Source organism: Schistocerca cancellata, chromosome 1, assembly GCF_023864275.1.
Source record: "Schistocerca cancellata isolate TAMUIC-IGC-003103 chromosome 1, iqSchCanc2.1, whole genome shotgun sequence".
Taxonomy (NCBI): Eukaryota; Metazoa; Arthropoda; class Insecta; order Orthoptera; family Acrididae; genus Schistocerca; species Schistocerca cancellata.
In genome coordinates, this window is record NC_064626.1 from 513,974,611 (window position 1) to 513,991,864 (window position 17,254).

The 17,254-nt window shown below is 42.1% G+C and overlaps 1 protein-coding gene across 1 annotated transcript in view; it reads right to left on the bottom strand.

Moving 5' to 3' along the window:
• The window catches only part of LOC126187336 (transient receptor potential cation channel subfamily V member 5), a gene marked incomplete at its 3' end in the record, with an annotated part of 212,325 nt that overhangs the window by 142,551 nt on the left and 52,520 nt on the right, over nt 1–17,254 (bottom strand). Inside the window, exon 5 of the mRNA XM_049928398.1 lies at nt 15,745–15,962. Within this exon, the coding sequence (XP_049784355.1) occupies nt 15,745–15,962 (218 nt within the window). The remainder of the gene's footprint in view (nt 1–15,744; nt 15,963–17,254) is intronic.

The following is a 17,254-nucleotide window of genomic DNA, read 5'->3' on the forward strand; positions in this document are numbered from 1 at the left end:
TATAACATTTCATCGCATCTTTCTCTTTCAATAGCTCAGGAGCCGGTTGTCAGTGATCGAAGTCGCTTGCAGAGACCTGTGTAAAGTTTTGTCGTCTGTACTGGAGGAAGACCATATCCCACAGACTATTAAGCACAAGAGAGGGTCATAATCAGTTTGAAACATTGTATACTGCTGTAGAATGTCCAGGCAATGTATTACTACAGCTTTGTACACTTCCATGCATTTTGTTTCTACCACGACTTCAACGTCTGTGTCAGATGCTAAACCAGCTTTAACATGTTTTGATCCATTGGCTCTCAAAGAAAGCTGAATATCACATTGTGAAAACTGTGATGTTCCCACAACACACCAGGTGCTAGAAATAAAACACAGAGACTTTGTTTTTTATTGAAAATGTGGAAGACTTCGCAACATATGGAGACTGGAAGTGTTTGCAGCATTGTGGAGCATTTCCAAACAGATGTCTAAAGGTGATGACCTATGCATTTAATCTCTTCTTCAACAGTGACGGTGTTCCATTTCGAAGACCATTTTTTCCTTATGTTGCAGCCATGTACACGATTACTGGTCCAGAGTTGACGATCTCTGGAAGGTGCTGTTCACAGCACACTTGGGGTAGTAGAAATAAAAAGAGGTACTGTTATCTTAGTGGAAAAAAAAGATGTGACAGGCATCGCAGTATTTTGAAATAGGACGAGACTGCAGCATTGTGGAACATCTCCTAACAGCTGTCTGAAGGTGATGACCTCTTCATTTAATCCCATGTTCGACAGTGGCAAGTAGCAGGTGCCCAATGTTCTGCCAAGACTCTCACAAACTAGTGTTGTAAAACATAACGGCCTGGCACTACGTGATATGGACACTGAACACAACATGCTCTGTATTCACATTCCAGTGCCGTAAATGCTATTCCACAGAAATTAGCTCCCAACTCAAGCACCAGAACACTCTTAAACTATGTATCTGCATTTCAGATTGGATGAATTTGACGGCTAAGGAGTGCTCCTCAAACGACAATCAATTACATGAGTAATGATCGATGTGTTTGTGTGGATTGATGGATATCTAAAATGCACTGGAAAACGCTAACGTGCTGTTTACTAACTTCGACTGGAATGAGCACATACATTTACTGTACTGGTCTGACTCTACTCATTGCAGCAAGATGGCGCTGCACTCCTAGTGAAACAAGAGGAGCAAATTTATTCAGACTAAGAATGGTGTCACCTCCTCTGCGAATGATGGACGAGTCTTTTCAGATGAGTTCCAATAGTTGCGGTACTTTCAGCTACCTAGTTTCGGGCCGCGCGGGATTAGCCGAGCGGTCTTAGGCGCTCCCGGCAGAGGTTCGAGTCCTCCCCTGGGCATGGGTGCGTGTGTTTGTCCTTAGGATAATTTAGGTTAAGTAGAGTGTAAGCTTAGGGACTCATAACCTTAGCAGTTAAGTCCCATAAGATTTCACACACATTTTTTTAACCTAGTTTCAGATACTTTTGAGAGAGCAAATAATCGGTTAAATTCTCTCTCTGATTACAATGCAGATCAGTTGGTGAAGTGAACTTGTTGTCACTGTAAAAACTCTATTATAACCTTTTTACAGACTATTACAGAGAGGAAGATATTGCTGTCGTCATAACGAGCAACCAATAAATGGAGGGAGTAGCGGATGTTTTTCTTGTCTTTGTTAGTGACCACTGTAGGTGCCCTCTTTGCAACCCCCATCACTCTGTGGACGGGCAGCAAAACGACGACCATTTGTTCTGGTCAGCTGTGGAGAATCGCAGGCGGATCTCTCTATCATGACCTGGCACCAGACAAACAATGTTTTCCTCGCGCAATACGGTAGACTTAGTGGGCTAGTGGAGCTGTGAGCTGCACAGAGATGCAGCGACCACTCTAACAGTTGGAGACTACAAATTAAATGCTTTCAGTCAGTCATCTGCTTCTGAAATAGATCGCGGTATTTCTCTTGTGTATGTGCGTGTGTGGGAGCGCCCTTAACAATGGATTATGTACATAACTTCATCACTAAAGGAAATTCACAGCAGAAACATTCCACTGAGATTTCTACATGCAGAATTACGTAAGTAAGCAGACTACATCGCTGGCGAATTACGCAATTTCCGCTCTTGATCAACACTATTCTCACTGCTTCTGTAAATTACCAGCATTCTGATCGAGCAAATTAATTGGTTATGGAGCGCTTGTCAATTACAATTTAGTCCATCAAACTGAAAGAAATCGCTTAACATTGATGTCTTTTTTATCTTCAGAGTTTAAATTCTCACTTTTTCTTTACTCAGTTGTGATAGTGTGTATTGGCGTTCCTGAATTTCGAGCACCAGGTTGCAGGGTGATTGTCGAGCTATGTAGCAAGATGCATCTGTGGCGAACATCGACATGACACAGTGGGACACACATGTGGTCAGTAAAAGGTGGTGGCAGTGGGCACACAAAGTCGTCTCCTGCAGTTTGGTCTGACTGGCCATTTCAGAAACACAAACAGCTCCAGCACAGGCAATAGTCTCTATGACTTGTGGAATGCATCTTCAGGCCATCCTGCTACATCGCCAGTATTTTTTGAAAAGTATTCCCCCTACACTCATCCATTATCACATCCTTCCATTCCTTATGTACGATGCTATAGATACAGTCCTCAGCTTTAAACTTCTCTCTGTACAACAGCAACATCTAGTCAACTGAGCACATTTCCCACCAAAAATAAAGATAGTACCTTCTTTCCATCATGTAGATGAAGGTATCATCCTATGTAGAGTTTATTTTGAGTATATCTGCCACTAGTTTCAAGTGGTACTGTGAAATTTTCTCCCAACAGGATAACACTAGTTTTATGACATTGTCAATTTTTGAGCTGTATTGTGAGTTTAGGCGCTACTTGTGTTTAGCTGTCCAGATGGTTGTGTAATTAGGACCAGTCTTTATGATTAATTATATAATTATTAGCAATCTATACTTCAGTTTCCCAACCAAAATAAATAAAATACAATATCCTAACCTTCCTCTCCTGCATCTGGACGGTTTCCCTGTTTTGGGGTTGCACTTGGGCTTTCTGTGCAGAATGACAGTGGTTTAAATCCCGAAAAAGGCACAGCCATTTTTGATTTCCCGCCAGCTCCCAGCTGGGGGGTTGGATTGAATGTCAGCATAGCATACACATGTGGTTCCAGCCATTTTTGAAATTTCCAACAATTTTTTACATTTGCTCCCAAAATTCGAAATTTCCACCAAAATTCGAAATTTTGTCAATAGGGCAGTGTGGGAGGGGGAGGGGAGGACATGAGGAGGGAGGGGACCTACGTGCCGAATGGGGAAAACCCATAAAACCCATGATGACATCTTGAGGTAGGGATGGAGGTAATTAACTGATCAATTTAATTAATTTGCAAATCAATTTGATATTAAAAATGAACCTGTACTGCCATCATCCCACTACTACCACATATTAAAAATCTTCACTGATGGGGAATTAACGAGCGATTGGGGACGTATAAAGATATTTTCTTACGTTTTTCTTGAGTAACTCGTAAACTGCTGTTTCTAACGTAAAATATTTCCCTGTACAAAATTAAACTACGTTAAATTCCCTACGAAAGAGATCATATTAATTTTTTCCTAGCACTAATAATTTCCTCGTTGCAGGCGATGAAAAAATCACATGTTATTAAAACAGTGTTTTAATGTTATAATAATTATTTTTATTGTTAAATGAAGTAGGTTAAGAACAACTATTAAAAGTGTGTATCGCATGTAAGTGCTGTAGAGCCGTATTAAGGGAAAAATTGTGTTCTTGAGGTGTAACAGCGTGGAGTGGATGGACGCTGGGGCGGGGGGGGGGGGGGAGGGAGGGAGGGAACGTGTGGGAAGATAGGCTGTAGGATTGTGATCAAATGGTTCAAATCATGGCTCTGAGCACTATGGCACTTAACATCTGAGGTCATCAGTCCCCTAGAACTTAGAACTACTTAAACCTAACTAACCTAAGGACATCACACACATCCATGCCCGAGGCAGGATTCGAACCTGCGACCGTAGCAGTCACGCGTTTCCGGACTGCAGCGCCTAGAACCGCTCGGCCACACCGGCCAGCGGATTGTGATTATGCAGTTCCCTCTGTCATAGGTATTCTGCAAATTGAACAGCGCCCAGGTGGTTCCCAAATTTACTGAAGATAGACGAAATGGTTCCCCACTCCATCTACCCAGCTACATCATAAGAAGCAACTGCTATATGTTTCACAAAGTTATACCAACCCTTCTGCACTGCGCCTTATGAATCACTTGCAACGCAATGTATAGACACACCCGGTCTGGGGATGTTCGTTTCTCACTAAGTGAGTTAACATTACATGGACTGGAGATATGAGTTACAAATAATATTAACACAAGAAACGCATATGGAAAAGTACTGCGTAACTCTGCACTCTTTCGACACTACTCGAGGGGGAATTGTCTCTTAGTCATCCTGTCAGGCAGTTGTAGTATTCTTCGGGGAACGGCGACTTCCTTAACCCCGAGAAATGATCCTTTTTCAGTTTACAGACAGACTGTACCTCCACAGAATTTCCTGTCCAGCTCTGCAATGCGAGCAGGCAAAATATCTTCACAGCGCTCGTGTTTATACAATGGAATTATTTTCAGTTCATCATCATGAGGTCCCATACTCCGAGAGACCCGCACCACCATACTAGGCAAGGTCCTAGCGGAGGTGGTTTGCCATTGTCTTCCTCCGACCGTAATGGGGATGAATGATGATGACGACACAACACCCAGTCATCTCGAGGCAGGAAAAATCTCTGACCCCGCCGGGAATCTAACCCAGGACCACGAGCTGCGGATATTGTAAATATTTTAAGTTATAAATACTTATCTGCAGTTGTTAACTGAGATTTTTATGTAAAATGCGTTCCTATTAACAGTGGCTGAGAAGTGTATACTTTGTGAACGACCTTTGTAGTGTTGATGAGGAAGTGAATGCGTTGGTAAATATGGCACCTTGCTGCTGTTTGTTAGTTACAGGGTATTGTAAAGTAGTGTAATTGCATTTTAGACACTTAATGGTGTATTAATGAATGACCAGAATGTTACTATACTTCTGTCACCAGTAACGGTGTTACTGGTAGGCTGCGTAAATCTCTTCCATTCAGTAATTGCTGGAACTTGTAGAGTGGGCTGCACTGAGTGGAGTCACTTACCACACATCCACAGTATATTTGCCAGTGAGGATGTGAATGTGGCTCAAGGAATCAGACGGATCATGTTCAAGTCTAAAACAGTAATCGGCTGTAATGCATTGCTTGATTTATGTTGAAATATCTGAGGTTCTGTAACACAAAGGTGATTTACTTCTGTTGCAGACGGAGAAAATTTAAGCCTCTAAAACTATTTAGATGTTGTCAGAGCGGATGCTCGAGTGATGCATCTAATACAACTCTTGCTGTGAAAAGTACTCCAGTCAGTGATGGTATAGGCATTCTCAGATACATATTGAGAGAACGCTACACTTGGGATTGGCTCTTCGGTGTGGTAGACAGTTCCCTTCTTCTGAGACCTGCAAACTGAAGAGCGTGCATGCTAGTCCCCACTACCCCGTTACGTCACAAGAAGCAACTGCAGGATGTTTCACAAAGTTATACCGACCCTCCAGCTATTAAACATTTTTATATAATAATTCACTAAACAACTGCAAATAAGTACTCACTTAATAAACTGAAAATAACTCCACTAAATAAACAAGAACTCAGCGAAGTAGTTGTGTCTGCTCATAAGAGACCTGGACAGGAAACGAAGAGGAGTTACAGTCTGGCTGCAAAGTGAAAAGTGAGCGGCACTCCTAATGAGGGAGATCGCCTTCGCGGAAGAAAGCTACAGCTGCGTTGTACAACAGCGCGTAGAGGTTTACGTGTAAATTTCTTGTGTTAATATTATCAATAACTCGTAGCTGCATTTCATGTCCTGTTGACGCACTTTGTAGAAAAAAAAAAACACGCCCGAGCGAGTCTGTTCATTGCGTTGCAAGTGATTCATACGGCGCACCGTGGGAGGATCGGCATATGTTTGTGGAACATCCTGCAGTTGCTTCTTGTGACGTAATGGGGAAGACAGAGTGGGGACTGGCGTGCACGCTCTTCAATTTGCAGACCTCAGAAGAAGGAAACTGCATGAGTACAATCCTGTGAGTTATGTTCCCTCATACCCACCCCGCTGTTACACCCTACATACCAAGTACACATCACTTAATACGGCTCTGCTACACTTAAACGTGGTACACACATTTAATATTTGTTCTTAACCCACTCCATTAAACTAAACATTAATTTTGTACCATTGAAACACTATTTTAAAAATAATTTGCGATTTCTTCCATTAATTGCAAGGCGGGAACTATTAGTCGTAGGGAAAAAATTAATATGACCTTTTCTGTAAGAAATGTAATGGAGTTTAACATTGTAATGGGAAACATTTTAGCGAGAAGCTGCTTTCTTTCAGGACGCATATATGACTAAGAAAAACATTTTAACCAGCAAACTTATAAACACAGAAGTAAGAAAATTGTTTACTAAATCATTTTTATGGAGGACATTGCTCTATGGAAGTGAAAATTGGTCTCTGGGTAAAGTGGGAAGGAATCGCCTTGAAGTTGCTCAAATGTGGATTGGCAAGAGTGAGCTGGACAGAATGGAAAACCAACATGGAAATCTTGATGGACGTCAACGAAGAGAGAAATTTCTTAATGGAAATGGAAAAGAGAAAAACAAAATGTATTAGACGTGTCATCAGAAACCAAACCTTCATCAAATAATCTTGAAGGGAAAGTGCCGAGAAAGGAAGAAGGAAGACGGCCTAAGATGAAGTATTTGGAACACATCTAGGAGGGGATAGGATGTGACGATCACAGGAACTAAAAAGAATAGAGTTACTGCAACGACAAGGCATTAGCCTTTAGAATATGTAGGTGTACTGCTTCGGTAAATAATGGATCCTATAATAATAAATGGACATTAGAGACTGCGAGGAACAGAAGATAATAATATGGGACGACGACCAAAGCTCTAGGAACATTTTCCCAGGATGAATGCAACCCGACTAACGAAGAAGATTTTCAAAGTACTTAACAAGAGACATAAAAATTTCCGTTAAATGATCTATGCAAGAAAGGAAGGATCACAAGAGCACTGGAATGAAGTAGGAAGACTTCTTTAACCTCTCAAAGCACAAATCACTGGTCAAGAACTAGTCGAATTTCTACGTTGAGCAAAATCAAAACAATGGCTGGGCATAGGAGAGAAATCAGGCGGCCACAGAAAAAATGCAACGCCTTTGGGCTGCAAAAAAGTCTTGTAGAAGTGCCTAACTGAGACTGATTAGTAACTTTGTTAAATTATAGGTTGTGTGAAATCCTTTTCTACTATTCATCTATAGGGTCATTTTATTAATCCTCTTGGCGTTCATTTCTCCATTGTGCTTAAGTCAAGGTGGTAGTTAAAAGGTGGAGGTTGATTATATGAGAGCTCTGATGGGAATTCAGTAGAACCCAGGTGTTGCACACACTTCTCTATCCCAGCAAATGGCAGTCTCGTCATGTGACTACACCGGATCGTTGCGTTCCTTGCGGCTGATATTTATACAGCCACCCAGCGAACGGTCAGTCAGTTCTATACTCGTGTTTGATATTGTCGATTGCTATCATCGGTGTTCTGCGATCTGTTCCATAATTAAGTCATGCGAGCTTATACACTGATGGAAATGGAAGATGTTACACCATGCAGTATCAGTCCGATATTTATGAAACATCGTGAAGTTAATCGCATAACGGTTATTAACTGATTACACTCTCATTCCTTTCGAAATTAATGGCCGGCATCAGTACTAGATTTAGGTGTGACTAACACGGGCACGAATAAAAACGTGTATTTGTTGTGACATAAACGGCCTCTGAATGTCACCTACAGGAATTTCTTGCCATACTTGAACCACATGCTGTGTTAGTTAAGGAAGATTGCTAGATAGAGGCTCGTGTGAAACTATATGTCTTCCTATTACGTCCCTGATGTTCACTATAGGTGACAGGTTAGGGGAGTGGGCAGGCCAGTCTAGGAATCGTACATTCGTAAAGGTATTTGTGGTGTGACTTGCAGTATGAGGTATGGCATTATCCTGCTGCAATACACTATTTGGTATCCTGATGATGAAGGGTATGACAACGGGGTCTGCCATTCTTGCCATATGCTACTGAACGTTCACCACCCCTTCAACAATTATTACCAATTCCGTACTGTAGTCTTACACTCAGCCTCACCTCATCACCACACCATGATTCAGGGGTTGCGGTTATATGGAGTTCGAGAACCACTGTATCCTGTGAACTTTCACCAAGTCGTCTAGGCACACTATGGTGATGCTGTGACAGCCACAAACGTAAGTGAGACTCTTCGCCATACACCACAGAATGATACTCACTGCTCAGTTGGCTCTGGTTCTGCATTCTGAAAGTCTCTGTCTGTAGTATGATGTCAACGGTAAATAATGTATGAAAATTCGCTCCTGGTGTAACGGGAGACATTGACGTTACTGTATATCTTCATCTATATACACACACTGCGCAACACGATTAAAGGATCACTCAAAAGTGCCTACAACCTGTAGTGGTACAAAAGTGTGGCACACTGCGGCTTCATCCTTGGGCTCGGAGACGCTTCCACAGCAAGGCATCGATCTGTGCGGAAAAAAGGCGACACATCAGTTCATGGAAAAGGTCATCACATTGCCTCCTACACACGGTACATCCCTCCTTTTGCCGCGATACCCAGCATTGAAATCATGCCGTTTTCTTATGGTTGGCCTGGCCATGGAAAAAATTTCAATTTCATATACCGGGTGATCAAAAAGTCAGTATAAATTTGAAAACTGAATAAATCACGGAATAATGTAGATACATTGGTACAAGTTGACACACATGCTTGGAATGACATGGGGATTTATTAGAACCAAAAAAATACAAACGTTCAAAAAATGCCCGACAGTTGGCGCTTCATCTGATCAGAATAGCAATAATTAACATAACAAAGTAAGACAAAGCAAAGATGATGTTCTTTACAGGAAATGCTCAATGTGCCCACCATCATTCCTCAACAATAGCTGTAGTCGAGAAATAATGTTGTGAACAGCACTGTAACGCATGTCCGGAGTTATGGTGAGGCATTGGCGTCGGATGTTGTCTTTCAGCATCCCTACAGATGTCGGTCGATCATGATACACGTGCGACTTCAGGTAACCCCAAAGCCAATAATAGCACGATCGCACGGACTGAGGTCTGGGGGCCTGGGAGGCCAAGCATGACGAAAGCGACGGCTGAGCACACGGTCATTACCAAACAACGCGCGCAAGAGACCTTTCACGCGTCTATCAATATGGGGTTGTTTTTTTTTTGGTTCTAATAAAACCCCATGTCATTCCAATCACGTGTGTCAATTTTTACCTCTCTATCTACATTATTCCGTTGTTTATTAAGTTTTCAAATTTATACTGACTTTTTGATCACCCGGTACACCACTGCTCAGAAATGACACGAAAAGTCCTCAAGAGGTACCGCAAGGGCATCAATGAAACCACCAATTTCCTTGGAATGTTGTTTTCTAGACATTTCACTGTCGAAAACACCAGGTCCAGTGCAATGAGCAACAGTACGATGTACTTGACAATGTTCGACACTGATGACACCAACCGGACGATTTAATCCTACTCTAAGGACATCATGAGGTATAAACCCCATTGGACATGATCTGGCCCCTTTTGAATGTAGTGTGACCGTAATTTTTGCTATGTTATGCAGTGTGGAACCACTAGGGACCGTTCAAAAATATTCGACGAAATTTGAACATGATCTGAAGCAGCTAAGGATGCTCATGCTGTTACAGCCCTCCTGTTTCGCGCGCTCCTGTTGCCTGATCATGGAGAAGTACAACATTAACACATGAACGAATAAAACGGCAAAGGGTCTGTCAAAGTCCTCCCCCCCTTTCCGCAACACAATCGGTGCCACCCACCCGCCTCTGTTGAGCATATTATGTGCCTGTACACAGACAAACTGTAATGGTGCCTTTGCAGACAGGCAACTGCTAGGCACCCTTCTGAGGCTGCATGCCTGCTAGCAAGCACAAGAGCAGCAGTGTAGCCTACCTGCAGGCGCCTAGGACTGTCGTCACACTTTATTCCCGTATAGGTAATTTTTAAAGTACTCAACAAAGGTAAGCAGACGCCACAGAGTGTGGTGTTTTAGGAATTCTCAGACCGTTTGCTTGTACATTATATTCGAAATTGTATTTGGCATTATGGTAAAATTCTGAAAAAGGTAATTTCTCTGAAACATTCCACTCACATAAAAAAATCGGGATAAGCGCGATTAGGATTTGTGCACCGAGGGTTCCGTAAAATTACGTATATAGGTCATCCATCCCAGAAATCTAGAATTTCGGCAATTTTTCCTTGTTATCAATATTGATACTGGCAAGATATCGAAGTCATCATTCCCTGTCAAGATATCACCTCAACGCGGTGTCGACTCTGTTACAATGGATTTGGCAATGTTAGTGTCAGAGGGAGGCCAGATGCCCTTCCTGGCACCAACCCGTACCCCCTCAGATGGAAGTAGTGTACCACAGCTGTCTGCGTCTAGTGTAAGCCATCAAATAGTGCGACCGTTTGCAAATGTCTGTGAGCTGTGCAACTGAGGAGGGACATGGGGACCAGCCCAGTATTCACCTAGTGGGATGTTGAAAACCGCATCCAGGCTGACCGACACACCGGCCCTCGCCGTTAATCCGCCGGGTGGATTCGATCCGGGGCCGGCGCGCCTACCCGAGTCCAGGAAGCAGCGCGTGAGCGCTCTTGGCTAACCTGGCGGGTCACTGGCAAGTTATCGAAGTATGTGACATAAATGGCTGTATCTTTTGATTGCATTTACTTCGAGCTTAAAGGTGTTCATGCCACCAACGGACCAAAAACCTTAGCGTGTCACATCAATTTCAACTTGATTAGATTGCCCGTTGCTGTCTTTATAGACAGGCAGACATGTACACAGTCGCATAAGAAGTGACAAAATTTTTTTTTCGTGTAAGATCATTACAAATTAACAACTCTCGGATTTATTCCCTTACTTTTAGTGCGAAATATTACTTTTGAGCAAATTTCATTATTCTAAGTCAACGGGAAGTACCACGTAAGTTAAGATAAGGAAATTTGCGAATGTCAAAATATGTGATATAAACGGCCATATATTTCGATTACACTCACTTATAAGCTTAACTTGTTTACAGCGCCAAGCGATCAGGGAAATCAGTGTGTGTCATAAATTGCAGGTTGATACTGGTACCTGTTCCTGAGAAAAAGAATTCTTAACAGTCGGTCAGACAGACAGACAACAAAGTCATCCTAGAAGGATTCCATTTTTATTCTCTTGTCCTTCCTAACTTGTATGATGCGAAGGTGAGAGAGGCGCAGACACTTCCACTAGCTCGCGCTTGCTTATTTTGTGGCAATAGGTATTTGATTGTTTTCTCTAAATTGTCTTAAATGATTAATTGTGCTCCTAATATTCTTTTTTTTTTACACTTGAGTTGAAGTATTCTTTTATAAAAATGGAAATGCAATTCAAAAAATCTCAAAGTCCTTAAAACGCTCCGTTCGAGTCATATGATGCCTGTGAAGTCACTGGGTAGCTCGCTGCTCCTACTGTCACAACGCTAATTCACAGTGATGTCTTGTTTTGGAATTTACGTTTTGGAAAATGGGTTACAAACGGTGTGTAGTGCCATACTGCACAAATACATCTACAGAAACTGCAGAGAATGAGAAGTCGCAATGTGGTTGCACGGTAGCAGCAAATTGCCACCACGTCACTAACTTAAATAAAAATGTGTTGCACTGTGAAGTTAACATTAACTTACCTCAAGATATGCTCTCCCACTCTTGCAACGAAGGACAGTGTCATTCAACGAAATTAAACTCTTACTGAAAATTGTCGGCCGGAGTGGCCATGCGGTTCTAGACGCTACAGTCCGGAACTGCGCGACCGCTACGGTCGCAGGTTCGAATCCTGCCTCGGGCATGGATGTGTGTGATGTCCTTAGGTTAGTTAGGTTTAAGTAGTTCTAAGTTCTAGGGGACTGATGACCACAGCAGTTAAGTCCCATAGTACTCAGAGACATTTGAACTTTTTTGAAAATTGTCGTTTTATTCAACTACACCTCCATTATTCGATAGCTCAGTTGTTAAGCACGTTAGACCGTCGGAATATATAAGATGGTGTCCACAGATCGCTGTTTCGAATCTAATCCGGAAAAAACATTTTAACTTATTTGTAAAACGACTCGACAGACCTCTCACACGGAAACCAAACCACAATTACAGAACTTCACCACACCGATCAGGAATAGAATATTATTCTGTTTTCCTTGTTGTTTACATGCGCTTATATTTGCAGTCACTGTTCACATGTCACGTTAAAAATGATGTTTTCTAATTAAGGTAACCAAACGCTATTTAGTTCATTAGAAACAATGTTTTTATCTTCGCACTGTCCAACTAGAATTCTTATTGCTTAAACTTTTGCAGTTTCATCGTCTCACATAAATACGAACTAAGTCTGCTTCAGACGCTAATGTTAATTTATACTCACAAGGAAAACAGCCCTTACGTTCGTGTCATCTGCCTGTTGTACACGCTTTATAACTCTCCGTGTAACCTTGTCGTCCTAACACTTGTTGTACTGTTGGCATAAAGCGATATCTTCATTACTAGCAATGCTTCCGAAAAAAGGAACTGTTTGTTCGCAAAGTATATGCGTTTATGCTCTGTTTTCTATTTCTCAGACTAAGACTAATGTGAAGCTAGATATAATGAACCCAAAATCGGAACAACTGCTACAATCAGTACTTGCTAATGTTATTTGCGTATTTTGTGCAAAAAATTTAAAAATATATGACCCTTCCAGGATCCGCACACACGACCACGTCATTTCCGATCGGATACGCTGTCAGCTGCGCCACCGACAGCCTGCTGGCAGCGTTATCTCTGTTGTCTTCTAGAGAAGAAATCGGCACTAAGTTTTGCCAAGAATAATTTCATTGTGCTTTGGGTCGCAGCCCATGACTGACAGTCAACAATCTAGTTATAACATACAGCCCATTTGTAAAAGTTCTACAATTCCTGATTTTTGAGCGTGTTTGCAGGCAGCAAGGAAAAATCAACTTTCGCGATGCTTCCACTATCAGTACTCACAAAATTACTTTCTATTGTTACTTAAAAGTGGTGATGGGGTTTTCATCACTAAAGAGCTAGACTGCTTGCAGGAAAACAACGCAAAACCCTCGTATCTTCGGGTAACGCTGCTAGCCTGTGCCATCACCAGAGCATCAGCCAATAACAGAGCGTTTTCGATCATGTGACCACATTTTGATATTTAATGATTTTTATGCTCTAATTACATACAAAGAAGAGATATGTTATGTGAATATTGAACATAAATGCTATAATGAATCAGAATAACAACAATCCAAACCATATTTATCACATAGGAAAATAGCCTATTGTGTGGAACCCATATAAACACTTATAAGTGACTGTATAGCCGCAAACATTACCGGGGAAGTAATGTTGTCGTACAAGTGGCTGCAATTCGTCTGACCGCAATGCTACCAGATAACACTGTCTGGATATACAGGGTGGTCCACTGATAGTGACCGGGCCAAATATCTCAAGAAATAAGCATCAAACGAAAAACTACAAAGAACGAAACTCGTCTAGCTTGAAGGGGAAAACCAGATGGCTCTATGGTTGGCCAGCTAGATGGCGCTGTCATAGGTCAAACGGATATCAACTGTGTTTTTTTTTTTACATAGGAAACCCCATTTTTATTACGTATTGGTGTAGTACGTGATAAAATATGAATGTTTTAGTTGGACCACTTTCTCCGCTTTGTGATAGATGGCGCTGTAATAGTCAGAAACGTATAAGTACGTGGTATCACGTAACATTCCGCCAGTGCGGACGGTATTTGCTTCGTGATACATTACCCGTGTTAAAATGGACCGTTTACCAATTGCGGAAAAGGTCGATATCGTGTTGATGTATGGCTATTGTGATCAAAATGCCCAACGGGCGTGTGCTACGTTTGCTGCTCAGTATCCTGGACGACATCATCCAAGTGTCCGGAACGTTCGCCGGATAGTTACCTTATTTAAGGAAACAGGAAGTGTTCATACACATGCGAAATGTCAACCACGACCTGCAACAAATGATGATGCACAAGTAGGTGTTTTAGCTGCTGTCTAGGCTAATCTGCTCATCAGTAGCAGATAAATTGTGCGAGAACCGGGAATCTCAAAAACTTCGGTGTTGAGAGTGCAACATCAACATCGATTGCACCCGTACGATATTTCTATGCACCAGGAATTGCATGGCTACGACTTTGGACGTAGTGTACTGTTCTGCCACTGGGCACAAGAGAAATTACGGGACGATGACAGATTTTTTGCACGCGTTCTATTTAGCGACGAAGCGTCTTTCACCAACAGCGGTAACGTAAACCGGCATAATATGCACTATTGGGCAACGGAAAATCCACGATGGCTGCGACAAGTGGAACATCAGCGACCTTGGCGGGTTAATGTATGGTGCAGCATTATGGGAGGAAGGATAATTGGCCCTCATTTTATCGATGGCAATCTAAATGGTGCAATATATGCTGATTTCGTACGTAATATTCTACCGATGTTAGTACAAGATGTTTCACTGCATGACGTAATGGCGATGTAATTCCAACATGATGGATGTCCGGCACATAGCTCGCGTGCGGTTGAAGCGATGTGAATAGCATATTTCATGACAGGTGGATTGGTCGTCGAAGCACCATACCATGGCCCGCACGTTCACCAGATCTGACGTCCCAGGATTTCTTTCTGTGGTGAAAGTTGAAGGATATTTGCCATCGTGATCCGCCGAAATCGCCTGACAACATGCGTCAGCGCATTGTCAAGGCATGTGCGAACATTACGGAAGGCGAACTACTCGCTGTTGAGAGGAATGTCATTACACGTATTGCCAAATGCATTGAGGTTGACGGACATCATTTTGAGCATTTATTGCATTAATGTGGCATTTACAGGTAATCACGCTGTAACAGCATGCGTTCTCAGAAATGATAAGTTCACAAAGGTACATGTATCACATTGGAACAACCGAAATAAAATGTTCAAACGTACCTACGTTCTGCATTTTAATTTAAAAAACCTACCTGTTAGCAACTGTTCGTCTAAAACTGTGAGCCATATGTTTGGGACTATTACAGCGCCATCTATCACAAAGCGAAAAAAGTGGCCCAACTAAAACATTCATATTGCTTTACGTACTACACGAATGTGTAATAAAAAAATGGGGGTTCCTATTTAAAAAAACGCAGTTGATGTCCGTTTGACATATGGCAGCGCCATCTAGCGGGCCAACCATAGCGCCATCTGGTTTCCCCCTTCAAGCTAGACAAGTTTCGTTCTTTATAGTGTTTTCGTTTGGCACTTATTTCGAGATATTTGGCCCGGTCACGATCAATGGACCACCCCGCATTGATGGTAATATGCAGTTTTTATAGCCAGAGTGAACTTAACACAAAGCGATTCTTGAATTTTTGGGATGATGTGTAATGAATGGCGGAGCGCCGTTTGGGACTGACCAGCTTGTCGCAGACGACGACCATGTGGAGGATCATGTTGCCGAAGGAGTCCTGGGCGTCGGGGTCGGCGCCGTGGTCGAGCAGCAGGTTGTAGACGCTCTCGTTGGCGCAGCAGGCGGCCCAGGCGAGCGGGAACTCGCCCAGGTAGGCCAGGCCCTCGTAGTCCGTGTGGCGCGCCGGCCGCGGCCGCTGCTGGTCGCGCGGCAGGAAGAAGCTGCCTGCAACCGGCACTCCACTCACTCCAGTCAGGCCTGCCCACGCTACCTGTGTCTCATCATCTGACATGTCAAGCTAGATATAATGCATCCCAAAATCACTTGGACCAGAGAATCCAGTCCGTTCCATGCAAACACAGTCCACAACAAGCTTTCATAGTTCCCGTAATATCAGAAATTGGGTCCGCCTGGATGCAAAACACCGTGTTATTTGTTTATTTCTTTATTATCCCAAACCAGTTTCGGCGAAAAATATCACCATCATCATTTTTTTAATCTAAAACATGCATAAAATGGTATGGTTGTACAAACACAGTAAAACATTATTATATTTTTACAAATGGTCTTTTGAAATATAGTTTTATATTGATACTTTTATACTACCTTATTTATTGTATGCTACAGCATGTTTTAAGCTATTATTGGCGCTGTTTCTGACATATTTCCTGTGCTCTTTTTTTCTGTTGCCATCTTTTTACTTAGCGAACATCATGTCATCTGCAACCATGTGAGCGGCTGTTAGTAAACAAATAATCAAAGGTGAACTTCTTATGTCAGCAGTATATACTTGGGGTTGTGGTATTGTTATGGAAACCAGTTATTTTGGTGTGTATTTAGCTGTTGCTTAGCTATTCGTGTATTCACGTTCGTTGGATGGTGTGTGGCTGCTTTTTACAGAGAAAAACAAAACTTTAGACTTTGTTTCTGATCGACAAAATAAAAAGATGGCAACAGAAAAAAGAGCACAGAAAATATGTCACAAACAGCGCCAATAACAGCTTAAAACATGCTGTAGCACACAATAAATAAGGTAGTATGAAAGTATCAATATAAAACTATATTTCAAAAGACGATTTGTAAAAATGTAATAATGTTTTACTGTGTTTGTACAAGCATACCATTTTCTGCATGTTTTAGATTTAAAAAACCCACTGATGATGGTGATGTTTGTCACCGAAACTGGTTTGGGATAATAAAGAAATAAACAAATAACACGGTGTTTTGCATCAAGGCGCACCCAATTTGTGATATTACTGTTTTTCTATGCAAATACGGACCAAATGGAAGAGTTCCAAGATAATATTATTGTTCATAGTTCCTGGATGACAACTTGGGACATGTATAGTGCTTCTCTGCCTAGAAGCGTTGTTGGTAGCTGCGAGATACGTTACAGTGTCTCATTGTAATGTTCGGCCACACTGAGGTGACAAAAGTCACGGGATAGCGACATGCACATATACAGATGGCGGTAGTATCGCCTACATAAGCTGTCATTTATACTCAGGTGACTTACT